The sequence below is a fragment of the Peromyscus maniculatus genome, chromosome 5 (genome assembly GCF_049852395.1).
Source record: "Peromyscus maniculatus bairdii isolate BWxNUB_F1_BW_parent chromosome 5, HU_Pman_BW_mat_3.1, whole genome shotgun sequence".
NCBI lineage: Eukaryota > Metazoa > Chordata > Mammalia > Rodentia > Cricetidae > Peromyscus > Peromyscus maniculatus.
Window position 1 is genome coordinate 106,247,726 of NC_134856.1, and position 26,529 is coordinate 106,274,254.

Below are 26,529 nucleotides of genomic sequence, written 5' to 3' on the forward strand. Positions count from 1 at the left end.
GCACATGCCTGGGCAGACTGACACAGGGCTATGACCTCTTTTTATTTATTTTATTTTATCTTTTTTGTTTTTCAAAACAAGGTTTCTCTATGTAATCCTAGCTGTCCTGGAACTCAATCTGTAGCCCAAGCTGGCCTTGAACTCAGAGATCCACCTGTCTCTGCCTCCCAAGTGCTGGGAACAAAGGCATGAACCACCAATGCCCAGTTATGAGCGCTTTTTTAAAATACCTGTGTAGATTTATTTTTATTTTATGTGTATGAGTGCTTGCTTGCATGTATGTCTGTACACCATGTGTGTGCCTGGTGCCTGCAGAGGCCAGAAGAGGGTGTTGGCTCCCCTGAAACTGGAATTAAGGTGGTTATAAACCATGATGTGGGGGCTGGGAACCAAACCTCAGCCCTCTACAAGAAGCGAGTGCCCTTAGCCATGGAGCCGACTCTGCAGCCGCTGCTATGATCTCTTACTAAAGAAACCTCCAGACCCTCAGCTAGAGAAGCAGAATTTACCCCTTGACTAGGCCAGATGTGCCGACAATAGAGCCCAAGAGTCAGAGGCAGGTGGAGTTCTGTGAATTTGCAGGCCAGCCTGATCTACTTAGTGAGTTCCAGGCTAACCAGAGCTACATAGTGAGACCCTGTTTCAAGTAAATAAACAAATCAGTTAAATCAAACCTCCTCCACACTCCTCCTGGGCTCCACTGAGAACCCAGCCTTGCGGGTGGGAAGAGGGATGAAGGGCCGGTGCCTATTTCCTGGCCCTTGGATCTTGGCGACTGGGAGAGAGAGTGGAGTCTGGTGGAACATGAGGCTGCCTAATGTCTTCACCCCAGATTTTCATGAAGTATGGCCGGCAGAGGTGGAAACTGAAGGGCAAAATAGAAGTGAACGGTAAACAGAGCTGGGATGGAGAAGAAACGGTCTTCTTGCCCCTCATAGTTGGGCTCATTTCCATCAAGGTACAGTGGCATTGTTGGTGTCTTTCCTGGTGTGGTGGCCCAGTGATCCCTGGGTGGGGACCCTCCATCCCACACACGGGCTTCTGTCCTTGCAAACCCTCTTGTACTTGAACTGCTCTCAAAGACAGGAGACAAAGTAACGGTAGCAGAGTAATGTTTTTTAAAATACCTGTCAGATGTATTTCTGAAATAAGCAATCGATTGACTACGGAAAAAAGAAAACAATAGACTATTCCTCCTTGTCTCCTCCCGCCCTCTCTACCAGGTCACAGAACTCAAAGGACTGGCAACTCACATCCTGGTAGGCAGTGTGACCTGTGAGACCAAAGAGCTGTTTGCAGCCCGACCCCAGGTGGTGGCTGTTGACATCAATGACCTCGGTACCATCAAGCTGAACCTGGAAATCACCTGGTAGTAAGTTCCTGTTTTCAGGTTCATCGTAGGAAAGGAGATGCTGACAGCTAGAGCTGTTCGGGGCTGGTGTGTGAACCACAGTGTCAGCATGGAGCCGTGGCCACACCCAAACTGCATTTTCTCTTTCTCTTTTCTGACAACCTCGTTTGATCCAAACCAGCCCCGTTCCCACTGGTCTGAGCTGATGTTGTCACAATGAGAAACCATCTTCCACCATCCTATGATGATAGGCGACTGTAACAGCTCCGCTGACCTAGGAATCTACTGTTTTACAGCCCCTTTGATGTGGAGGACACAACCCCATCATCGGGCCCCGGGAACAAGACAGCCGCTCTCCAGCGGAGGATGTCCATGTACAGCCAAGGCACCCCCGAAACACCTACCTTCAAAGACCACTCCTTCTTCGTAAGTTCAGTGTGATTTCTGGCATAGAAATGATAAGGCTGGGGAGTTGTGGTAGGATTTGAAATGTTTCACACTCACAGCAGAGCTTTTCAAGAATAGGGGAGGTGGCTTAGCGGTCACGTGTTTGCTCTGCTGGCATGAGGGCCAGAGTTTGGATGGCCAAAACATGCATAAATGCTGGGTGGGTGTGTCGGCCCGCCTATAATTCCAGCCTGGGAAAGCTGAGACGGGATGTCCAGAGCAGGCTGGCTTGTGAGGCTAGCCATATCATAGAGCTCTGGGTTTGATTGAGAGAACTTACCTTGGGGAATAAAGTGAGAAAGTGATCAAGAAAGATTCCTGATGTCAACCTCGGGACTCCTCACCCATGCATATAAACATGCACATACACCTATACCCACATGCATACCACACATAAATACATGGAAAGAAGGAAAGTGATTCCTAGAGGTCACCCAAGTTGTGTGGTGACTAAGGACGCCATGTGCTGAGACACACTGGCCCTCTGAGTCCAGGGCTGGCTTCCTCTGCCTCTCTCTCCCTCACTCTACTTCACCTTGGGCTGGGAAATGGCATGTAGGTTTTTCCAGGCGTTCTTTGACGTTAATCTTTTCAAGTGCATATGAATGACACCTGCTTGACTTCACCAAGCCCTGCTAACTACTGAGGGAAACCCCGTTAACCTGCTGCTTCCCACTAACTTCCCATCTCGCCCTGATTTCTGAAGAGATGGTTGCGGCTGTCTGTCTTGAGTGCCTTGCGAGACACTTTCTTTGCCACGCTGCACCACAACCACTCTGTGGGTGACCTGCCTTCCCTCAGCCTGAACCCCAAGGCCCTGCTAGAATTCTATGTGAGTGCGGGCTGCCTGGAGTGCTGTGCCTGACTTCAGGGAGCCTGTGCATGCAGCCCAGCGGGAATCTTGTGTCTTATCTGTCTTGCTTGCCGGGTGAGGATAACTGTCCTGTCCTTGGGGTGGGAAGCATGGTCATGCATGCAACTTTGTCGCCCTCTTTTTCCAACAATTCCTGGTTTTGTGCTGTGATTTTTCTCCGTGGTAACAAGACTTTCACTTTTACAAATGAACGAACGAACGATAGTATTGGGCTGGGGATGTAGCTCAGCTGGTCGAGTGCTTGAGTCCTGGATTCCGAACTCAGTACCACATGACCAGATGTGGTGGGTGGTACGCCTATAATCCCGTCACTCAGAAAGCAGAAGCAAGGGGGTGAGAAGTTGAGCACCAGGGCCTGAGTTCCTATGAGGACGGGGACAAATCGTTATTTCCAGAGGTAACTGGTTTACCACAAGCAACGGGCTTCCAAAAAGCCGGCACTCAAGGACTCAGGAGGGCTTAGGCCAACTTCTTCAGAGCTACTTCTATTTAGCTGTCTTCAGTGGTTGCAGTATATTTGTTCAATCTATCCCAGTAAAAGAAATCCTGGAATTCATAGAAACATAATAGGTAGCCTATTTTCATGAATCACATATTATTTTTTAAGAGAATACATGGACAGGTACACATACATATGAGAAATGTTTTGCTCTTTGAAGAATAAATGTCATCTTTAATTATCCTGAAAGGAGATTAAAGGACTTCTGGCTAACAATAATAACAATAACAACAACAACTGTATTTCGTTCATTGAACTAAAAATGAAGGACAACATAAATGCTCATAGAATTTCAGATGAAAATAGGAAGACCATATGGGAAATGTATAAAAGTAATAGCAAAAGCCACTAGGCTGATACAGTTGTACATATAACTAACTATTGATGTGGTAGATATGTGGCTTGCGAGCCACTTTGTGGCTGTGTGATATGCCTTGGAGGGCTACAGGAATATTGAAGTTACTTACCACTCATGACAAAATACCTGATGAGAATCAGCTTAAGGCAGGACGAGTTTATTTGGACCCAGAGTTTAAGGGGCACATGGTGGAGAAGGTACGGTGGCAGCCATATGATCTAGCTGACCAAATTGTGTTAGCTGTCAAGAAACAGATGAACATTGGTGCTCAACTCACTGTCTCCTTTTATTCAGTCTGAAACCCTGTCCTGTGGAATGCTGCCGCATTTGGGGGGGGGTGTCTTCCTGACTCAATTAAACCTTTCTGGAAACACTCCCATAGTCACACCCAAAGGTATGTTTCCACAGTGATTCTAATTTACTCAAGTTGACAATGACGATCAGCCATTGTGAGAGAGTTGGTAGAAGGTGAACAGCATAATTTAAGCAAGGTTAGAAACACGGGGTCACGTCCTATAGCATTTGGGAAAATACAAAGGTCCTCGGGGCAGCCATTTGCAGCTGTTCACAGCCCACCACACTGTCTGGACCATTTCTCCCTCTCCACTCTGCCCCTTCCGCATGTTCCACGGCTCTTCAAGTGTCCCACATTCTCTCCAGAACTCATATCTGTCTCTTTCTCCTGTCCTCTGCCTCACCAGTCTCCATGGCTGGGTTCTAGAATCATCTTTTCCCTGGCTGGGACCTTGATCTCATGACATACTTCCCAATGCATCTTTTGTCAACCAAGGTAAAAAATCAATCTAGTCAAGAGCTAAGAAGGAATTCTATGTCCCTGTCTATGAGGACTATGATCCCTGGAGACCAGCGTGCAAGGTGTAAGGAGACGGTAGCTGTTTGTAGTTTAAGCTTCCAGAAGGGTTACAACTGTGTGCCTCAAGAACTGTGATTGGTGCATGAGAGCCAAACTGTTTGGAGGGGGCGAGCAGTCTTGGGAAGCAAGGGGAACGGTTTTGCAGTTACCCAGGCTCGTGTATTTCCTTCAGAGCCGTGTGGGTAGTTTGCAAGGTCCGGAAGTAGCCGGTAGATGTGGAGAGTTTGGCTGTATGCAGATACTCCTGCCACTTCTAGAGCCCCGAGGCCACAGTACTGCACTTTGATTTCCTTCCTGTGTGGTGCCTGTTGGTAGGTGTGTGTCCCTCATAAACCGTAAGACCCTATGAGCAGCAGGGCACCTGAACTTAGGACCACTCAGTATTTGACGCTTAATAAGTGCAAATTGCCCACAGCTACTCAGCCCTGTGCTATATAGCCAGCGGATGCAGCCAAGGGGTGTGTGCACAGAAGTCCAGGAGAGGCTGGGCAGGCCTTCTTGAAGAACACGAGCCTTCAGTGAAGAGCCTTAGGGGTTTTTGGAGAAGGTCCAGCAGTTAGGACTTGGATCCTTCACCCTTCTGTTCCCCAAGCTTCCCCTTTTACCTTTACTAGAGGTATACAGGTGTAGCAGACTGTGAATGTGGAGGGAGCACCACACAAGGGAGCACCTCAGATGAGCGAGGAGGGAGACGAGCACAAGGAGCCTCTGAGGACTCAGAGGAGGACAGCCTCTCTCCTGCTTCAGTTAGCTCGCTCGCTGTCACTGTCCACTGCGATCATTCCTGGCATGACTGTGAAAATTCTTGATGTTATATAGAATTAAAATAGACATTAGCTTAACACTTACTCCATGTAGCTATCCTTGAGTTTCTACAGGGAACTGATACGAGGACCCCCATCAGATACCCAAATCCACAGAGGCTCAAGCCCCTTCCTTACATCAAATGGCATAGCGATCACACAGACCCTCCGTGCACCCCCTTGTACTTCAAATCATCTCCTTATGAGCTAACATACGACTCCGAATACAGTGTAACCGATGGGGAAATAGTTACCCGACTGTAGTGAGTAACGGCAAGGAAAGGTCTGTACATGTTCCAGATGTGTCCCATCTGCGGTTGCTTGACTCTGCAGTTTAGAATCAGTAGATACGGAGAGGAATAGCTGTCCTTTAAAAGCCCAATCTGAGGACCAGTGAGGTGCTCAGTGGGTACAAGTGCTTCGCCACACGAGCCTGACAAGATCAGTCGCTGGTGACATGAGAGAACTAACTCCACGAAGTTGTCCCTTAACCTCCACGCGTGTACCTTGACACACACACACACACACTCACACACACACTCACACACACACACACTCACACACACACACTCATGCCAATTATGAATAAACAACTTTTCAGTCTAATTTGGGAGCCAGGGTGATGAGTCAGTGGATAAAGCACTTTGCCATGAAGGCATGAGGAACTGGGTTCGGATATCCAGAACTCACAGAGAGCCGGGGTATGGTGGCGCAGACGTCTGTCATCCCAGTGCTTCTACAGTGAGATGGGAGGTAGGAGCAGGGCAACCAGGGGGAGCTCACAGGCCAGCTACCCCGCCACACTCCGTGGTGAGCTGGAGACCCTGTCTCAAACAAAGCAGAGGATGAGGACCAGTACCCAACGTAACCTGACCTCCACACGCATGCTCGTGCTCACATAAAGGTACACGCGCACACAAACTACAATAAAATAAATTTTAAAAGTCCAACCTGGAATGTAAGAAAAGAAAGCCACTTCTAAGAAGCTGATCTCAAATACCCAGTGAGCCTTTTCTGCAGGCAACGTACCTATGGACACAGCCCAACACAAAATTATAAGCTTAGTTAAGGCGCTGGGAGATTTTTCTTTTTTGTAATTTTTAGCACTCAGCTGGGGCATTCTTGGCATGGATTGTGTTAATTTTGTAAAAGACAACGTCATATCGTGATGTCAGAAGTTTGGACACCAGCCTGAGGGAAGACAGTGCTGACTTTGAACTTGCTCTGCTAGCAGGAACCAGCTGTCTTCGCTGGAAATCTCTTCCTGGGTGAGGCCCAAACCCAGGGCCTCACACACGCTGGGCCGACCTTCTACCCAGGGAGCCGAAGCCCCAGCTCCCTTGGCTGGTTATTTCTGACCAGAGCTTCCTGAAGCCTGACGCAGAGCGTGCTTGACAGAGAACTGTTTCCACAGACTCCCTGAGACCCAGGGTTTGCCTTCTGAGAGACAGACGGCCCACCCAGTGGTCTCTTTTGTTTCTACAGAAGCCAAACAAATGTATTTCCAAAGTTTGGAATTTATCAGTAGGTATTTTTCAAAATACAATTGTTGAGAACTGAAGCAGAACAAATATCTCTGGAATAAAAGAACATGGGAGTGCAAAGTCTTTTAAGACACACACCCACATCCACACCCACACATCCACTGCCTTCACACCAAAAATAATAAATAAAAACATGGGTAGTGCTATTCAGTATGATGGTTGCCAAGCACTGTGAGATCCTGGGATTTATAAAAACAAGCGCCATCCCCACTCACCCTCAAAGTGCATGTGAAAAATGTCAAACCTAAGAACAGCACCAGGAAATTTCACCTAGATCCAGCAATGGAAGCAATTTTTAATGGTGTGTTTTCCTTTGCCTGCATACACACATATACCAAATAAGTGGTTAACGTTACAGAGTTTTCATCTTAATTGCCTTCTCTCTTGTCTGGAGATGAATCGTGCCAAATGTACCATGTCGTATCTTTCTCCACAGTCAAATCTGCCAGATGACATCTTCGAAAGTGGAAAGGCAGCGGAGGAGAAAAGGCCACTGTCCCTCAGCTTTAGTGACCTGCAGGACGGAGACTGTGTCTTCACCTCCAGCTCAGCCACCTCCCCCTCCAGCTCACACTCAGCCCATCCAGAGATCACCATCACCCCCGCTGAGCTCCCCCGGGGCAGCCTGTCCTCACAGAATGAGGGCACGGAGGACAGCAGCAGTTCAGCATCTTCCAGGCATTCCCTGGGGGAGGACCAGGAGCCGAAGTCCCACGCCAAGAGTGATATGGTAGAGCTCAGGAAGTCCAGTGTGGTTGCAGGGTCCCGGGCAGAGAGCCTGTTCCTGGAGAATAGTGTTGCCGAGGCTCTCCTGCAGGAGACAGATGAGGCCTCTGAGCTCAAGCCTGTGGAGCTGGACACTTTTGAAGGAAACATCACAAAGCAACTAGTGAAGAGGCTCACCTCGGCCGAGGGGCCCATCACCACGGAGAAGCTTGTCTTTGAAGGCTCTGTCGGTAGCGAATCTGAAGCTGGCCGGTCCTTTCTCGACGGCAGCCTGGAAGATGCCTTCCATGGACTCTTCCTGGCATTAGACCCACACAAGGAGCAGTACAAAGAGTTCCGGGATCTGAACCAAGAAGTCACGCACTTGGATGATGTCCTCAAAGTAAGTACCTTCCTGGAAAGTCTGATTCCGTTTGGGAAGAGGCATCCTAAACCAGTGCTGTATTTACAATAGCAGGTCTTATCCTGTCACGGGACCCATGTGTAACTGCTACCTAAGTGGAGTTGATTTTTTTTTTTTCAATTCCACTCGTACCTATCCATTTTTATTTTCCTGACAACAAATCAGCTTAGCTAAATTGATTAGGAATTTGGGTTAAACACTCTAAAGAAGGTCTAGGAATAGAGAGATGGCCAAGATCAGGTGGCCTGGACCTACAAGTCATTCTTAGAGTCAGGTTCCAGAAAGGAAGGACCTGGGGAGGAGAAGATAAAGAAGACAAGAAAAGTGAGGGTCAGGAGTTCTTGTGCCAAGCAATTTTATTAAGAAGTACAGCATTTTATATATAATTTTCAGTGAAAAAAATGGGACAGAGTCAACAGAAAACTATAATACGAGACAAAGTCAGCAGGAAGCTATTCAATAATGTTACACATAGGATATCTCAAGTCTCTCACAGACTGAGCACACGGTAATCTTGGGACTGATAACCATAGCCCTTTAGTAGGGAAGTGTTGGGTTCTCAGGATCTGAAGTCACAGTTCTCCCAAGGCCTAGGTCCCAGGCCATCAATGGCCATGCCAAGCACATTCCTCATTTTAAACAGGGAACTATATTTCTTCTCCATACATCAGGGCCTCAGAGAAAGCCTTGGATCAGCCTGGCGGCCCCCAACAGCAAAGTGTTTGCCATGAAAGCAGGGGACCTGAGTTCCATCCCCAAAACCCACATAGAAAAAGCTGAGCATGGCTTGAAATCCCAACAATCCCAGAAGCAGGTGGACCCCTGCAGTTTGCCAGCCAGCCAGTCTAGTCTCCTCAGTGAGTTCCATGGCAGAGTCCCTGACTCAAAACAAGACAGCACTCAAAAACAACGCTAGAGGCTGACCTCTGACCCACCAGTGTACACCCTCATGCATGTGTACACACACATCCCCCACTGCCTCCACACGCATATCAAGTCTAAATGTGAACTACTGGTGTTTGTTCATCATGGTCCCAAAGATGCTACCAGTTAGGGTCTTTCCAGGGGTACCAGGGAAGCTGGGGAAGTTAGCCCCAAGGTGTGGAGCCATCCTCTTTTCTCACAGTGCCATTTGCTGAGGGTAGTCCCACCTAAACTCAACCCAAATCGAGATCTCAAAGGAATCAGTAACAGTTCACCTTTGTTCATATACTAGAAGCCAGAGAACCACAAATTCCAACAAAGACACTTTCATCCATCCCTGGTGTCAAACAGGGTCAAGGTGTGAAGACAGGACATCTTAGTGATGATGTCATCACAGCTACATCAGAATGACTCTGTCTGTGCCTGACACACTGGTGAGAATTCTTTCTAAATGCAGCATAGGGAGGCAAGACTACATGGCCACTTGTTGAACTTTTGTTCCCCTGCTCTGGTTATATGGTCACATGGGATTCCTCAAATAAATAAACTTGAAATTCACTGCAACAAGCTGAAAGCCAACCCATAGGAGGGCTCCTGTCCCTCTGTAAGATGGTTTCATGTGGCCTTTGCAATGACATCAGGAGCTACAGTCTTAAGACTGTATCTTTCTCGCCGGGCGGTGGTGGCGCACGCCTTTAATCCCAGCACTTGGGAGGCAGAGGCAGGTGGATCTCTGTGAGTTCGAGGCCAGCCTGGGCTACCAAGTGAGTACCAGGAAAAGGCGCAAAGCTACACAGAGAAACCCTGTCTCGAAAAAACAAAAAACAAAACAAAACAACAAAAAAACAAAAAAAGACTGTATCTTTCTCTCCATTTGCTCATATTGACCTAGCTCCAGACAAGATTTGTGCCTGGGGCAAATGGTAATTTAGGCCTCCGACACTCCAGGTCCTCTGGTTTCACTACAGTTCCATTATAGAAAGAGCCTCTGAGAAGCAGGGAAGGACACGTAGAATCTGCTCTCTGTAGGACACATCTCAAAACTATGCACTCAGAGCTCAAGCGTGGAGGACTCTGGGGTGGCACTCCATCTTGCCTCCCATCTGCATGATTGACCAGCTTTGCCTCGTAAACAAGAGGTGCTCATTCCAAAGAGCTGAGGCACACGCCAGCCCCACTAAAGAAGGTGCCTTGAAGCCAGGTGGTGGTGGCACACGTCTTTAATCCCAGCACTCGGGAGGCAGAGGCAGGCGGATCTCTGTGAGTTCAAGGCCAGCCTGGGCTACAGAGCGAGTTCCAGGTAAAAGGAGGTGCCTTGAAGAAAGACAGTGATGGGGTTTATTCTCCAGTGAGAAGGGTGAGGGTCCAACAGCCTGTCTAAGGCGCTGATTAGGCTCAGCTCATCAGGATACGCTGGGCTCATTATCTGTCCATCTTATAAAACCGTGTGGTCTCAGAACCCTTTCTGGCTCATCCCTGTTCTTGTCCAGTACTGTCCTGATACTGTCTAGTGAAACCCTCATCCGCCTGTCTGTTTGCTGTGGCCAATGTTTGAAGCCATCGTCTTGCTACACAGATGGATGGCTTAGGAAAGAAGACTCGAAAGACAGGCCAAGTCCACGGCAGTTCCGCTTTTCTCCCTGAGACCAGCAGCCTCGTTGGGAGCGTAGGTGTGGGGCGAGTGGCTTCCGCAGGACAAAGCTCTCTCTTTTTCTTCCTCCTTCACATTCCTAGGATGCTAAACATCTTGAGGATCAGAGACTCAATGAGGCTGCTTCCCGGACGGAGATCACTGAGGGTGAATGAGACAACCGTGATTTAAAAGACTGAAAGACATTCCCCATGTGCTTCTGTGCCATCCCAAGTGTCTGGGACAGATTCCCGAAAGGCCCTTCCTACCTTGTGCTAAGAATCAGCACGGGGATCCTCCTAGCCGGACAGAGGACATTTAGTGGATCTTCTTTGCAGGGCTTGTCCTGGTCAGCCCACCTCAAGTCCTCTTGAATATGTGGATATGCTTCTCTCTGTCTCCAGGCCTAGCCACTGGCATTGCCAGCCAGCTGTGCTTCCGGTTACATCCTGCAACCTGCTGTAGAAGGAACTTGTCCCCACAATTCCAGGGCCTGGCCAGAGGGGTCATGGGACTTGTTCCTTTCAAGGCAGACGTCCAGGAAACCAGGGCTATTTTCCCATCGTGACCAAGTCACTCATTTGTTCCTCTTTGTGCTCAGTGCTCAAGAAAAAAGCATCTTTGAACGGAACATGGCAATTTCCCATGTTTTCTTCCTAGTCAGCCGGGGGGCAGGTGTATCTGAGCAGTTTCCTTTTCTGGAATTGGTTTTGTCAGTTCTTTACAGCATACTTTAGACACAGAGCTCCAGGCGTGGCACTCTGTGGCAGACACTGTTCTGGTTAACAGTCAGCGATGACTCAGTGGCTTTTAAAATTTGTCTGCTGGATTGATTTAAAAATAAAATGTTTTTGAGACAGTCTCACTCTATTTAGGATGGTCTTGAATGCATGAGCTCAATGGTGCTCTCAGCTCAGCCTCCTGAGTGCCTGGGGCTGCAGGTAAATGCTATGGTGCCCGGCTTGCTCATTCTGTTTTATTTGGTCATGAACACTACACCAAAGGAATACATCACTTCTGTTCCCCAAGATTTTCAGGTCATCGTTTTTTAAAGTTGTGATTGTAGTAATACAACTTAAACATAGGTAGATTCTGCCAATTACCCAGTGACCCTCCCACTGCGCCCCCAGTGACCCAGTGACCCCCAGTGGCTGACTTATTCTTCCTGTGTACTTCTCTCTGGATTCTTTTAGACCAAATCACAACTGTTGTGCCATTTTCTCTGTGGTTGTATTTCTTTTTCTCAAGATGAAGATTTTAAATGCCAACCAAAAATAAAGGCTTAGAAAACTATGAGAAAGTGTCACGTTGCCCATGGCTGCCCCGGGTCCTGCCGGTCCCCCTGGTGTGTTGATGGTCTCCTTGGTACCTTCTGCCTCTGCAGTGCAAGCCGGCAGGCAGCCGCAGCAGATCCTCCAGCCTCAGTCTGACGGTTGAGAGTGCGTTAGAAAGCTTTGATTTCCTCAACACCTCTGACCTTGATGAAGAGGAAGAGGATGGGGATGAGGCCTGCCACGTTGGAGGAGGAGGAGCAGACTCCGTGTTTTCAGACACTGAGACTGAGAAAACTGGGTGAGTATGGAGACCGCCTGAGCTTACGTTTCTCACATCACAGCTGATACAGTCACCCCCCGCCGTTACTGTCAGGGGCAACCTGGTACACAGCTCCAGGATGACGCAACCCTTGCCGTCATGTCCACCCTAACAGGCCACGTGCAGCCACATGTGGCCCAGGACAGCATGAGTGCAGCCCACACAAAAATCATAAACTTACTGAAGACATGGCATTATTTTGTGACTTTTGTTAATATCTAGATTGCATGGTTCTTGAGCATGGACTTTTGTAGATGACAATATTGTGCCAAAATGTCAAAAGGCTGGGCACACCTGCGGGATGACTTGACTTGCCGTTCCTTTGGATTGTCGAGTACACCTTCTAAATATTGCTGACCGACTGGAGGTTGCATAGGGAACACAAGTCCCTTTTATTTCTTACAAGGAGAAGCATCCGTGTGAGTTTGTGTACACGGGCAAGTGTCGTGTAGAATGACCACACGCAGGACATTCTAAATTAGCCACACCAGGCGGCACCAGACTTGGACCCACCGTCCTGCTGTGCCTCATCTTTCCAAAGCCTTTGACTGGCTGAGCTGTTTTCTCAGGGCCCTTCTCTCTTTCCTTCAGCTCCACCTCCGCACGAGGTGGAAATCACTGGTGTGCCTCCCAAAGCCAGGCTTCAGTTCTCCTGGAATGCAAAAGCGGATGCTTGGCACTCCATTAGATCTGTGTCCCTCCAGGTAGAAAATGTGTCACCTTCTGCATCAGATGTCCTCCCTCAGCCAAGCCAGTGTTCCCAGAGCCAGGTCCTGGGCCCACTGTGTGATTCAAGAGAAACTTGATGGTCAGCAGTCACCTGCTAGGAAGAGTCCACCGCCATGTAACAGAGGAAGGGGTGGTCTCCTCTGGCTTTACCTTTGGTACAACGGAGGACATAAGAAGGTTTCCAAATTACAGCAGATCTGGCTGTCCGACCTCACAGAGCTGTCAGTGAAGTGCTGTTATTTTTGGTTTTTATTGTTGCTGAGAGGTTTCCTTTTCCAAAATAAGGCCAAGTTTATAGATACATAAGAACAAAAACTTATTCCTTGAGCAAACTGGGAATAAAAGGAAATAAAATGTAGAAAACGTGGTATTTAATTTATAGTTCTTCATGCTACATTGATATTTCTTTGGCTTGACTGAATTTACAAAATATTTCTTCACTTAAACTTTTCTATACACCTGCTAGCTTTTACTGTTGTATATAAAGATCAGGTAAAGCTCTAGACTGCAGCATTTTAACAAATATATCACCTCTTTCATACACTTTACGGAACATTGATTTTAAATCCATCTAATCAAATTGGTCTTATTGTATGTTATCAGAAGCAATAGGAAGAGGTGTGTGTGTGTGTATATATATATATATGTGTGTGTGTGTGTATGTATGTATATGTATATATTTGTGTGTGGGTATAGGAGAGCATGCACACCCATTAGAATGCATGCATGTACATGCATGTGCACATATGTATGAAAGTGTATATGTATATATAGACTGTGCCTGTGTAGTGTGTGCATTGAGAGTGATTGGCATATACATGCACAAGTGTGTGTGTGAGTTGTGTACATGTTCTAAGTATGTGTTGGCTGCCAGTACGCAAGCAAGCTGAGCATGGTTCTTATGTGAAAAATGTGCACAGAGGTGCACAGAGGTGCTCCTAAGATTTCTGTGTGGTTTGTTACCATTGTGGACACTGCAGATCGTGAGGCAAAAGGCCAAAGGCTCTGCCACTGTGTACCCGTGTGCACCAGGCACTCTTATCAACATCCTTGCTACTCAAGCCTTCCATGTATGAAACGACACGATCACCCCTCCCACCTGCGCATATAAAAAATAAAACTGGGGCACAGAGAGGGACACAGGGAAAGGGAATGAATGAAAACAAAGTATAATGACACACGGATATGGAGATGCCACAGTGATCCCACTTTTTATATGCTAATCTAAAGAAATTAAATTTAAAAAAAGCAGAAAAAATATTTCAAGATATTATTAGGCCAAATATATAAATAATTTAAATGCTAAATTTTGACACAATTATGAAAAGGATGGTTAGCTCTTATAAAGTTTCTGGGTCTTTCTGGGGCTCCCATGATGCCTACCAAAACTTCAGCAGACACCAACAAGATATCTCAGCGGGCAAAGTTCTTGCTGTATGAGCTTGGCAGCCTGAGCTGGCTCCCCGGTACCCACATGTGGATGGACAGATCCAACTGGACAGAGTTGTCCCCTGACCTCCAAGTGCACACCAGAGCACAGTGACACAGCTTCACAGAGTTAAATGAATGCAACATAAAAGAATGCAACACATCTTTGCATCATTAAACAAATGTTCCACAGCATAAACAAATGTAACAAATCTTAATATTCTGCAACAAAGAAGTTCATGGAGATTCATAGACTTTGGGTCTGGTTAATTTTGGTGTATAACAGCTTTGATTTATAAGGATTCTTACGATGAAGGCTATGTTCTAAAAAATCATTTTTAAAAAGAAAATTCTATGTATTCAGATCATAAAATAATCAAATAACCCAGATAAATATAAGACTTATTTGTAAACTTAAAAACCATAAAACCAGGTTGGGGATTTAGCTCAGTGGTAGAGCGCTTGCCTAGCAAGCACAAGGGGCTTGGTTTGATCCTCAGCTCAAAAAAAAAAAAAAAAAAAAAAAAAAAAAAAAAACATAAAATATGGCCAGCCATGGTGATGCATGCCTTTAATCCCAGTACTCAGGAGGCAGAGGCAGGTGAGTTCGAGGCTAGCCTGGTCTACAGAATGATATCCAGGACAGCCAGGACTACACAATGAAACCTTGTCTTGAAAAACCAAAAATAAAGAAATAAAAATAAAACCCATAAAAACCCATAAAATAAAACAATGTACTTCCACTGAAAAAGAATAAACTGCCATAGTGAAATCCACCTGTAATCCCAGCACTTAGGAGGTAGAGACAGGAAATCAGGAACTGGAACTCATGGCCAACATCAGCTACATGGCAAGTCAGGGCTATGTGAGACCATGTCTCAAAAAGAGAAAGGAAGGAAGAAAATTGTTTAACACACGAAATCAAACTTTTTAATGTGTGTCCATTATGATATAACCTCAGACAGTGTGCATGGGGTTTAAAGAGAGCCTGAGAAACAGGACTGAGCCGAGATCTGCATAGCTAGACTCCCCTTCCAGCGTCTCACTGTTCACAGCACTGTCTGCCCGTGGCAGCTTTTCTTTCTTCTTGTCTTCAAGTGGCAATTGGCATGAGGCCAGGTCAAGGCCTGCGAGATCACTCTTTAATGGAATCACTCACAGGAAACCACAAACACAGGACTGTTGAATCCCAGAGAAGCTGGCAGCTCCCCGGTCCCCAGAGTGGGCAAGTGAGGCGCGTGCAGGATGAGGGCATGGTTCAAAGACTTCCCAGGGAAACTGCTTCACAGAGAGCTCACTGTGCTCAGAAAGCAAACGGCAGCCTACGTTCGCATGGTCTCTGGATACCTGGCGAATGGGCAACGGTAGCTGAAATAAGTAATTCTCAAAGGTATCTCTGCTTTTGAGAGCAACCCGGGGAAGGACAGTGATAAGAATTGGAACCCTAGTTGCTGGGTTCCTCCACCGCTGATGCAATAAACCAAATGAATAAATCCAGATTTAATAAACAGGGCAATGCAAAGCAGAGTACTCCCGGTGGCTCTCAGGAAGGCAGGAGGCAGAACATGAGAGCACACGTGGCAGATCTATGGGCCGGATCTTAAACAGCCGGTAGGCGTGGTCCCGGGCATCTCCGTGGGAGGAGCCGCAGATGGGGAGCTTTCCGGAATGGGGCAGAGTCTGGGAGGGAGAGAGAGGTAGGGATTCCACCTAATCGTCCCCGACTCTTTGAGTATATGGATGCCAGGGCTCAGGTGGAGCTTCCACCAGAACAGACGATTTCAGTGGGGACCACATAAACTTGGCCTGAGGTTTGGGCACAGAAAGAAAGAACTTGTGTTTCACTCACTTTCCGGCTTCACAGTTACAGGTCAGTTCACCCGGAAGCCAGGGGCCACCTTAGCGAAGCTCTGACTGAAGACACAGGCGTAGGGACCAGTGTGGCAGGGAGCCCGCTCCCACTGACCACAGGAAACGAGAGTCTGGACCTCACCATTGTCAAACATCTACAGTACTGCACCCAGCTCGTTCAGGTAGGATGCATGGCGTGTGGGGGATGAGGATGCTGACATGCCAGGAAGGTATACATGGTATGTGTTTTAGCTTTGCCAAAGAAATGAGAGTCCAGAGGTTAGAAAATGTACATGTTTTGATTTGAAGCAAGACAAAAACTTGACGGACATGTCCACCTTTTTTTTTTTTCAAGGCAGGGTTTCACTGTGTAACAAACAGCCTTGCCTGTCCTGGAATTAGCTCTGTAGACCAGGCTGGCCTTGAACTCACGGAGATCCACCTGCCTCTGCCTCCTGGGTGCTTGGATTAAAAGTGTACACCACCACCATGCTTGTTCACCCTTTCTTAAGCCTGGGTTTTCAATTTCAAGTTAAACCTACGTCTGAAGACTATAGTGGGTGCCAGGCAGAATATGGTCAATGCTCTCATCGAACTCACCTCTGGGTAGTAAAGGAGAGGGATTGGACAAAGGGAGACAAAGCTGCCATCTACAGGCGGAGTTGGAAAACAGCGTTAACTAAATAGATATTAATGTGATGTTGAGTTCATTTCTAACCACATGTAGCACTAAGAACAATGTACTACAGAAGCAGGTCATTGTTTCCCCAAATAGCGAATGGGAAAGTTTTTTTTTTCTTAAAAAAAAAAAAAAAAAAAAAAGCCTGATGCAAGCCAGGCTGTCCTCATACCCACTACATAGCTGAGGCTAATCTTGAACTCCTGGTTGTCCTGCCTCCAGCTCCCAAGTCTGGGATTGCAGGCTGGCTCAGACTAGTAATTCTTATGAGCAGTGGGAAGGAGCGTTCCTCCAGGTCATCTCCTCACCACTTAGCTCTCACACTGGAGCACCACAGGGCCTTCCTTCTTCCTTCTCATTCTCCAGTTCAACAGAAATTGAAATGCTTACACCTGAGGTATTGCAGTCCCAAAGCAAATGCTTTGAATGTCTTTTGAAGCAGGAAGGCTGTCAGCTGTCCTGAACAGGACACTTTCCCAGAGGCCTGGATTGAAATGCTTCCTCCTTGCCTGGCTCTTTTGCTTCTCACTGCCTGGATCTTCTCCCAGATTGCTTGGGTGTGTGTGGAACAGGATAAGAACAGAGAAACAATTGTAATCACAGCTTTACGGAAATCAGCCACTCAGGCCGCAGAAGGAAGAGTGGCATGTCCCTGAGCCAGCCAAAACCAAGTGGCAGGGAGCGGAGTGAGGGAAGGCCAGGAGCTGGGCGGTGCTGGTCACACATTTATGTGAAATATAGAAGAATATGATTTTCCACCATGAGTAAAGACACTACCTGAGCATAGTGGCGCACGCCTGTAATCCCAGCACTTGGGGGAGATACATGCAGGAGGATCAGAGTTCAAAACAAGCCTGGGCTACATAGCAAGACACTGCCTCCAAGAAAAGAACCGCCTGATGGAGCAGCTGAGACACAGAGGTGATGCCTGCATGTGCCAGGGGAAATGGGCTGCCTGTCAAAAGCCTGGCGTCTGGCAGACCTGCACTGTTTGAAGATCTTTTGAGTATAAAGGCTCTCGCTGTGACATGGACAACCAGCCTCACAGAGGCCGTGTTTCCCCTGCCTGGTAAATGTGAATAAACTGAACTAGATATGGTACTCAGGCCTACAATCCCAGCACTTGGGAGGCTGAGGCAGGAGGATTGCTGCAAGTTTGAGGATAGCCTGGACTACAGAGTCAGACCCTGTCTCAAAAAAAAAAAAAAAAAAAAAAAAAAAAGGATTTTTGTTTCCTTCTAACTACTCACTATTCACCAGCTGCCGCTATTTACCTGATTAAGATTCTTCCGGGTCTCTGATTCTCTTCTCTGACTCTGATAATGTGCTAGGCACACCACCAGCCAGCCTTTGAGAGGTGAAGTGCTCTATAAAACTTAAAAGAAGTCTCTTCCACGGAGGGGGAACGTTTTCTCCCGAAGGTTGACTGGCACACAGCAGTCAGTGCACTGTCCTCTCTGGCAAGGCCATGTGTAGAGCTCGGAGTGGCAATGGAGATGTCAACAGGAGTCTCCTCATTAGGTCCTTGTGAGCTTGTGTGCGCTCACACATGTGCAGAGCTCAGAGTGGCTCCAGGTACATAGACAATGCTCTTGGATTACTCAGGAAAGGTCCGACTACGAGAATGACCACATAATATGCTCTCAATTTTCAGTTTGGAAAGTCAAGGAGATTGAGATTTACATAGAAAGGCAGAGCTGAGCGTGGAATTTATACCAAAAAAACCCCAGCACTTGGGGAGCTGAGGCCTGGGGGTTATGAGTTTGAGGATAGCCTGAGCTAATCATTCCAGGCCAGTCTGAAACACGTGGTAGACCCTGCCTGAAACAAGGAAGGAAAGTGGGAAATTCGCGATAATTAGAAACGCTGCCACTGAGAAAATTCCAGAACGTATACATAAGTGAAGAGTTGAGAGTGACAAAAACAGGTATCATTTCATGAACTGCAGAGAATGAAGAACATTGTCGGGCCGGGACAAAAGTGTCGCAGAGGTCAGCCTGGGCAACCTCTTTGGGAAGGGCGCAGAGGGCAAGGTCACCACCCTCGACGTCATTAAAAGGGCTTTTATTTGTCTTGTCAGCAAATCGTCTTCTCCAGCAAAACCCCCTTTGTGGCACGAAGTCTGCTGGAGAAGCTAGCGAGGCAGGTCCTGGTGATGGAGAAGCTGGCTGCAGTGAGCGACGAGAACCTTGGGAACATCACCTCTGTGGTGGAAGGTAAGTGCGCCACCTGCAGGCCGTCCCTGGAACCGGAGCACACAGACCCGCGCCCGCTCCCTGGACGGCAGAGCAGCAGCCTTCTCAGCCAAGCCAGAGGCACACAGCTTTTTCTGTCAAAAGCAGACGAAACGCACACACCGAAATGGCACCCACCTCCAGGCAGAGCTTCTCAGACATTTTCTGTACCCAAGATGGCCTTTAGGCCAGGTAACCTGTATTGTTTTAAGTAGCACACGGAGTTGGTAAATCCGACCCTCATAGTGGATGGTGGTGGAAGAGAATCAGCAAGGCCGTAACCTGCAGGGCAGGCTGGCTCTGAGAGCGTCTGAAGCAGAATTCTGGGGGAGGGTGCAAAGTGTGTGAAGATCAGAGGTCAACTTCAGATATCATTCTTTCTCTCTTTTTTTTTTTAAAGTATTTATTTATTTATTTATTTATTTATTTATTTATTTATTTATTTATTTATTATGTACACAGTGTTCTGTCTGCATATATTCCTACACACCAGAAGAGGGCACCAGATCTCATTTTAGATGGCTATGAGCCACCCTGTGGTTGCTGGGAATTGAACTCAGGAACTCTGGAAGGGCTGCCAGTGCTCTTCACCTCTGAGCCCATCTCTCCATATATCATTCTTTAGGAGCCATCCACCTTGGTTTTTGAAACAGGATTTCTCACTGCCCTGGAGCTCACCAAGTCAGTTAGGCTAGCTGGCCAGCAAACAACAGGGATCCTCCTGTCTCTCCCTCCCCAGCACTGAGGTTCCGAGCACTATGTCACCAGTTTTTTTAAATGTGGGTCCTGGGGCTCAAACTCGGGTCCTTGTGCTTTCAAGGCAAGCACTTTAATTGAGCCATTCCTCGGCTACAAAAGCAGAACTTGGCATGGGGAAGATGCCCTTGACTTTTTGTTATCTGACCACTGGGCTCCTTCATAAAGGCAAGGGCTTCTCTTTTTCACATCAGATATAAATGGAAATACAGACTTCTGGGTAATCTGTGACTGAGCCTAAAACTCCCCTGAGGGTCTCCCTGTGGATCTCGGCCTCTACTGTCTATTCCTGCTACGCAAGGTGACCTTGGCAGTCGTCTAAAGGGTGGGAGAATGGCAGATACTCAGGCTGCAAACGACTTGTGTCCCAGGCTCCTGCTGATCACAGCCACCCAGAAGTGTGACTGTGAGCGGGTGCCATCCACTGCTGTACGGTTTGCTCATTCTGGCCTGAGAGCCACAGGGCAGGGAAAAGGCTCCTCCAGCAAACACTGCTGTGTTCCAGCCCTTCCAAGGGCTTCTCCTGAAATCTGCATCGCTGATCCTGTGTGGTTTTGCTATAAAGTCACAGGCGATAATCGTGCTCTCCCCAAGACAGAGCAGCCTTCTGTCTTAGAGAGCAAACAGCTAAGCATTCACTGTGTTCTCTTTGCTAGCCAGGGAGGAGGGTTTCCTTTGCACCACCTGCCAGTCCCCAAAGAGTCTTGTAGTAGTTCCAACTGAAAACCACAGTCTTCATGGCTGTGGTGATATATCTAGTCTCAACTACTCAGGAAACTGAGGCAGGAGGATGGCCAGTTCAAGGCCAGCCTGTGTTATAGAGTGAGATCAAAGCTAGCCTGGGCAAGACCATTTTTCAAAATCAATGGTAAAGTGATGGCTGGAGATATAAGTCAGTAGTAGAGCATTCATGGGATCCTAGGATCAATCCCCAATAACACACACACACACACACACACACACACACACACACTCACACTCACACACACACACTCACACTCACACACACACACACACACTCACACTCACACACACACACACACACTCACACTCACATGCACACATACACGCACACGCACACTGGTATGCACCCATGTGCTTGAAGAATGAAAGAAAGGAGGAAGAAAGAAAAGTTGCCTGGGGTAGACGAGAAGATTGGGAGTTCAAGGTTATCTTTGTTTGAGGGCCAAACTGGGTTACACAAGACCTAGTCTTAGATAATTAATTATATTATATTATATTAATTAAAATATTTAAAAAATAAAAGTACAGTCTGTAAAAACACAAAAGAAAAGCTACAATGTCCCTGGGGACACCTTGCCCACCCCACCCAGGCAGCCACCTTCACCTGTTCATCAGCATCCCTCTTTTCCAGCCATCCCGGAATTCCACAAAAAGCTGTCCTTACTGTCTTTCTGGACCAAGTGCTGCAGCCCGATGGGGGTCTACCACAGCTCTGCCGACAGAGTGATCAAGCAGCTGGAGGCCAGCTTCGCCCAGACTGTCAACAAAGACTATCCAGGACTGGCAGAACCAGGTACAGCCTGCAGTGAGGCGGCCTCCTCCTCCTCCCCTGCCACCTGGGTAGTGGGGGGCACGCAAAAAGGCCAGCCTGGAAAGAGATGTACATGCTCTCCAGGGAAGAGATCCGCTAGTCAGCTAGACTACAAAAAGGTGCTGAGCATGCAGGGTGCCAGCGGTGGCTTTTTTTTTTTTTTTTTTTTTTTTTAAGGACTGTATTCATTATTTTTTTCTCCTGCTGTGACAAAACACCAGACAGAAGCTGCTTGTAAAGGAAAGGTATATTCTGGTCCCATCTCAGCAGGTACAGCCCATCCTGGCAGGGAAGGCTTGGCAGCGGAAGCGGGTTGATCCCAGGTGGAGGGAGCATGTGGCTGGTAACAGATTGGAAGCAGAAATGGGCCCGAGTTATAACCCCAAGGCTCACCCCAAGGCCATGGCAACCAGTTAACCCCTAGGTTCCAATGCTCCCACAGCCTCCCAAACAGCACCACCAGCTGAGCACCAAGTTACACTTGAGCCTGTGATAACCATTTCACATCCAGCCCACAAGTACTCCATGTCTGTTTTGCTGCTCACGTTTGAACAGTTGTCCCTTGGTGTCTGTGGGTGAATGGTGCTGGAACCTGCCATGCATGACTGAATCTGTGTTTGCTTACATCCCTTGCTTATACCGGTATGGGTTTGTATACGACCTCCACACTCCCTCCTGTATATTCCAGATGACTTATAACACTTGGGTAGGCAAACACCAAGTAAATGGTTGTTAGATTACATTGCTTGGGGAGTGAGTGCATTTCCAAGGCTCTACGTGTTCAGCATAGATGTGCTTTTCCCTGGGTGTTCTTGGTCTGCAGTGGCTTAGGTTCATAGACATGGGACTCATAGGCATATGGTCTGAAAGTAAGCTCTTTCCATGAAAGTGCCTCCGATGCAAAAGTGTCAGATGGTACAATGACTTTTGAAGAGTCGGGAGTTTCTATGGAATCCCAGTCTGTGCCTACAATATGAGCCAGTAATTCTCCTCTTAATTCTCCTCTTAAATACATGAAGAGAAATGGGTTTTCCTAAGCACTCCTGTCTGTGTAAGACATGCATAAGAAGACTTAGAGCTTTGGTCACAATAGCCAGAATTTGGTGCCAACTCAAATGCCATGTGAAAATGGAGATACTATAACAAATGATATCATAGAGAATCATGTAGCCCTTCTCGGAGACTCTATTGCTGTTACAGGCAACATAGTCTCTCTACAGGTGAGTCTCATAGAGACTATGTTGAGTAACATAGACAAGACATAGAAAGTACATACTGTATATACTGTTGACATGAAAGTTCAAGAACTGTTGACATGAAAGTTCACACTCACTTATGTTGATAAAACTCAAGTTCTGAGGCTGGGCATGGTGATGAACATCTGTAATTGTAACACCTGGGAGATGGAGGCAGGAAGATCAAGAGCCTAAGGCCAGCCTTGGATACATGGCAAACCTGGGCTCTGATGCCTCAAAAACAAAAACAAAAATGGAATTCAGGTTATTTGTTACCTTTTGGGGAGGCTGAGTAGCTACCAAAAGGAAGGACCCCAAGAATGCCTGGAGGGATGCTGGTAATCTTTCACATTCTGATTTGAGTGGTATCATGTGAATATGGAGAGTGGGAAGGCTCTCTGGCTATACACTGAAGATTAGCTCACTTTAAGTACTTTACCTTATACTACTACGATAAAAGGTGAATGAACAAATTAATGGATGTAAGTGTCACAAGACAAGTGTGATAAAAGGTGAGCAAATAAATGAATGAATGTGAGTACCATAATAAAAGGTGGATGAGGGGCTGGAGTAATGGCTTAGCAGTTAAAATCATTTGCTGCTCTTCTTCCAGAGGACTCCAGTTCAATCCCAGTACTCACATGACAGCTCACAACTGTCTATAACTCCAATCCCAAGGGATACAATTACCTTTCCTAGCCCTCTTGGGCACTGAGCACACACATAGTACACAGACATACACACAGGCAAGACAGCCATACACATAAAAGTAAATAAATAATAAATAGTTTAAGTGAATGCATGAATAACAAGTACCATGCTAAAGATGAATGTAAGTACCATGATAAAAGGTTAAGGAAATGTGAACAAATGATGTTCACATTTTCCATAGTGTAATGGTTTATCACAGTCATCATGAAATACCTTGATAAAAGATGAATGAATGAATAAGTGAACTGAGGGATGGATGGATGGATGGATGAATGAATGGCCATGTTCCTTAAGCCACTTTGTCTCTTCCTTCCCAGTGTTTAGAACCCTGGTGTCCCAAATCCTGGACTGCTCGGAGCCTCTGCTTTCCTCCAGCCTCTCCTCAGAAGTCATCACTGTGTTTCAGTATTACAGCTTCTTTACCAGCCATGGTGTGAGTGACCTGGAGACTTATCTGAGCCAGCTGGCCAGGCAAGGTAGGATGTGGTCTCCTGTCGTGTTGCCGCCGGTAGTGTCTCGGTCTGGCATCAGCTCTGGTCTTGCTAGTCAGGATTATTAGTGATGCTCGCCCTCCACGGTTGAGCTGAGACTTGCCTCTTTGGTGACTTCTGGGCCTTTAGTTTTAGCAAACTTCCTGGTGTTGGAACAGGATCTCACTGAGCACACTGGTCCCCAGCAGGGGTTCACCAAACAGGAAGTTGGCAGGGGATTGGAGATCCCATTGCTCTCCTTCCCTTCTCAGCCTGTTTGCAGTGCTATTTCACACTGCCTTTTGTGGTGGAATCCTTATTCAGAATAGACAGACGTGGACTCCCGACGAAGGCTGGCGTGAGACAGTGGGGAGGGAAAATGAGAAAAGGTGGAAAGTACGAGGCTGCCCATTCAAGGAAGGTGAAGGGGGTGATGAGGGGTGTGGCAAGCTCAGCCCAATCCTTTCACAGGGCAATTCAAATATTGTATATGTCCTCTCTGAGTAGAGGACCACACTCTTTGGGAAAACAGGAAATATCCGGCAGGGTCTGGTTTCTGGCTCTCGGTTCTATGCTCAATAAAGCCATGGAGATTTAGCAACCCGGGCTAAAGGGACGGGAGGGAATGGGGTGTGTTTTCTGGGACCAGGTATCATCTGGTCCAGCACCACACAGCATCAACTTGTCAGGCTCAGATCCAGGTTAGCTCTGCTCTTTCCAGAACATTAAATCCTGCAGCAATGTGGGTGTTGTTTGGGATCCTGAAGGAGGAAACGTTTCTGTCTAGCATGGGACACATATGCTCTAGAGAAAGCCTTGCAGGTGGTGTGTCGGGCACCAAAGACCGGGTCAGGGAGACCCTTTCTTACAGATGCAAAGCCTCCTGGCATACGTGTGACCCTGGCTTGCCAAGGGTAGATCAGTTTTCTAGTCGGACATCTGAATTACTCAGGGGTTAGTGTGGCAGTTCATATTCCTGAGTCTCTTAGTGATAGACCTTGAAAAAACCTACTCATTCAGCAGTAGGAATGGGGGATAATGGTGGGGAAAAAATACCTTTTAACTTTTGGGAAATGTGGTTGGTTTTGGTTTTGCTTTTTTGTTTGGTTTGGTTTGGGGTTTTTTGGGGGGGTTGTCTTTGGTTTGTTTTGTTTAAACTTTTATTTTTATCTTAAATTATGCATATATGTGTCAAGTGTGGCTTTGTGCGTGTGAGTGCAGTGCCCATAGAGACCAGAAGAGGGAATTGTATGACCCACCCCCCGACCCCACCCACCCCCACCCCCGCTAAAGCTAGTGTTTAAAGGGTTGTGAGCCATTCCACCTGGGTGCTGAGAATGAAATTCTCTGATCCTATGCAAAAGTAGTATGTGTTTGTAAATGCTGATTCACCTCTCCAGCCACTTGTTTTTGTTTTTGTTATTAGACAGGGTCTCTAGCCCAGACTGGTCTCAAGCTTACTATGTAGCCAAGGATGATCTTGAACTTCTGACCCTCCTGCCTCTATCTCCCAGGTTCTAAGATTACAGGTGTGTGCCACCATGCCCGGTTTATAGGATGTTGGAGATTGAACCTATTCACTTTGTATGTGTGAGGCTCTACCAACTGGGCTAAGTCACCGGCCCTTCCCTCATTTTTAAATGTCTTTTATTTTTCTTTCATTATAAAATAGATAATTTTTGCATTGCAGAAAGTTTGGGAAATAGAAAATATATATTCAAATCTCTTTTCCCTACTTGTTAATTGTAGTTTTTCATTTGAACATGCAAGGTTTTAGATTTCAAAATTGTATCTTGTTTAGACTGGGCCTTGTTTGTTTAACTGTTTGTGTTCTTGTTTGTTCTTGCAGTACTGGGGGATTAAACCCAGGATCCCCCATACTGGACAAGCATTGTACTCTGAGCTAATGTCCCCAGTGTGATTGTTCCTTATAAAGTATTATATCTCGTTTTTAACTTAATATGCCTCATGCTGTTAATATCAACTATGTTAAAAAATTTTATTAGTTTTATATCGCCCTTATATTTGGATGTATCCTGTGTATTTGTATTGCCAAATGTTTTCTGTGACTTGTTTAACTGTTACTTAATACTCCTTTGGGGATTTTTATTGGTGTGCTTACGTATAAAGCAGTGGAACTAACAGACATCCACAGCAAAGAAATCAGGAAATTAAAGCAAAAATATCTGGATTATTCTCACCTTTATTCACTATGGGAAAGGTGTGACTCTGTTACAGGAGGTGAACTTTGGCTTTTCCTTTCCCATCTGTTTCCCACGTATTTCCCATCTATTTCCCATCTGTTTTGCATGTATTTCCCATCTATTTCCCATGTATTTCCCATCTGTTTTTCTTGTATTTCCCATCTATTTCCCATGAATTTCCCATTACTGAATAGACACAATCTCATCATTATATTTTAGAGACAAAGAGATATCTTTGCTGGATATCTAGTTAGGGGTTAGACTCCATTCCATATTCACAGAATACGGCCAGTTTGTCCCAGTGAAACTCAAAATCCTATAGTTCATCATATTGTCTCTAGATCCCTATCAATTAAATGACATTCCCTTCCATCCCGACCCTTCACCTAAGATTACGGTTTTAGCATATAGTTTTGGCTGAAAGACAGGGTTAACTATAAATATTAAGAAGGTGGCAGATAATGTTTCTTTTTATTTTCTTCATTGTATATTTTTACATTTGACTGTTTAATTCATCTGTATGGTACTGTGTGATGAATGCCTAAAACCATAGCGTTTGGGAATAAGCAGGAGGATCAGAAGTTTCAGGTCATCTTTTATGGAAAGTTCAAGGCTGGCCTAGGCTATATGAGATCCTATCTTTAAAATATA

The 26,529-nt window shown here is 46.6% G+C and overlaps 1 protein-coding gene across 5 annotated transcripts in view; it reads left to right on the forward strand.

Annotated features, from left to right (window-relative positions):
• The window catches only part of Ripor2 (RHO family interacting cell polarization regulator 2), a 217,532-nt gene that overhangs the window by 177,650 nt on the left and 13,353 nt on the right, over positions 1 to 26,529 (forward strand). For 2 of the 5 annotated variants that reach the window (XM_076573068.1, XM_042278294.2), the window contains exons 10-19: positions 833 to 958; positions 1,224 to 1,372; positions 1,648 to 1,777; positions 2,505 to 2,630; positions 7,187 to 7,858; positions 11,818 to 12,005; positions 16,048 to 16,216; positions 18,794 to 18,929; positions 21,079 to 21,240; positions 23,522 to 23,680. In XM_076573068.1, the coding sequence (XP_076429183.1) occupies positions 833 to 958; positions 1,224 to 1,372; positions 1,648 to 1,777; positions 2,505 to 2,630; positions 7,187 to 7,858; positions 11,818 to 12,005; positions 16,048 to 16,216; positions 18,794 to 18,929; positions 21,079 to 21,240; positions 23,522 to 23,680 (2,017 nt within the window). Of the gene's footprint in view, positions 1 to 832; positions 959 to 1,223; positions 1,373 to 1,647; positions 1,778 to 2,504; positions 2,631 to 7,186; positions 7,859 to 10,537; positions 11,734 to 11,817; positions 12,006 to 16,047; positions 16,217 to 18,793; positions 18,930 to 21,078; positions 21,241 to 23,521; positions 23,681 to 26,529 lie in introns of those variants that run through there. The other 3 variants (XM_076573069.1, XM_076573071.1, XM_076573072.1) reach the window with 3 other exon arrangements.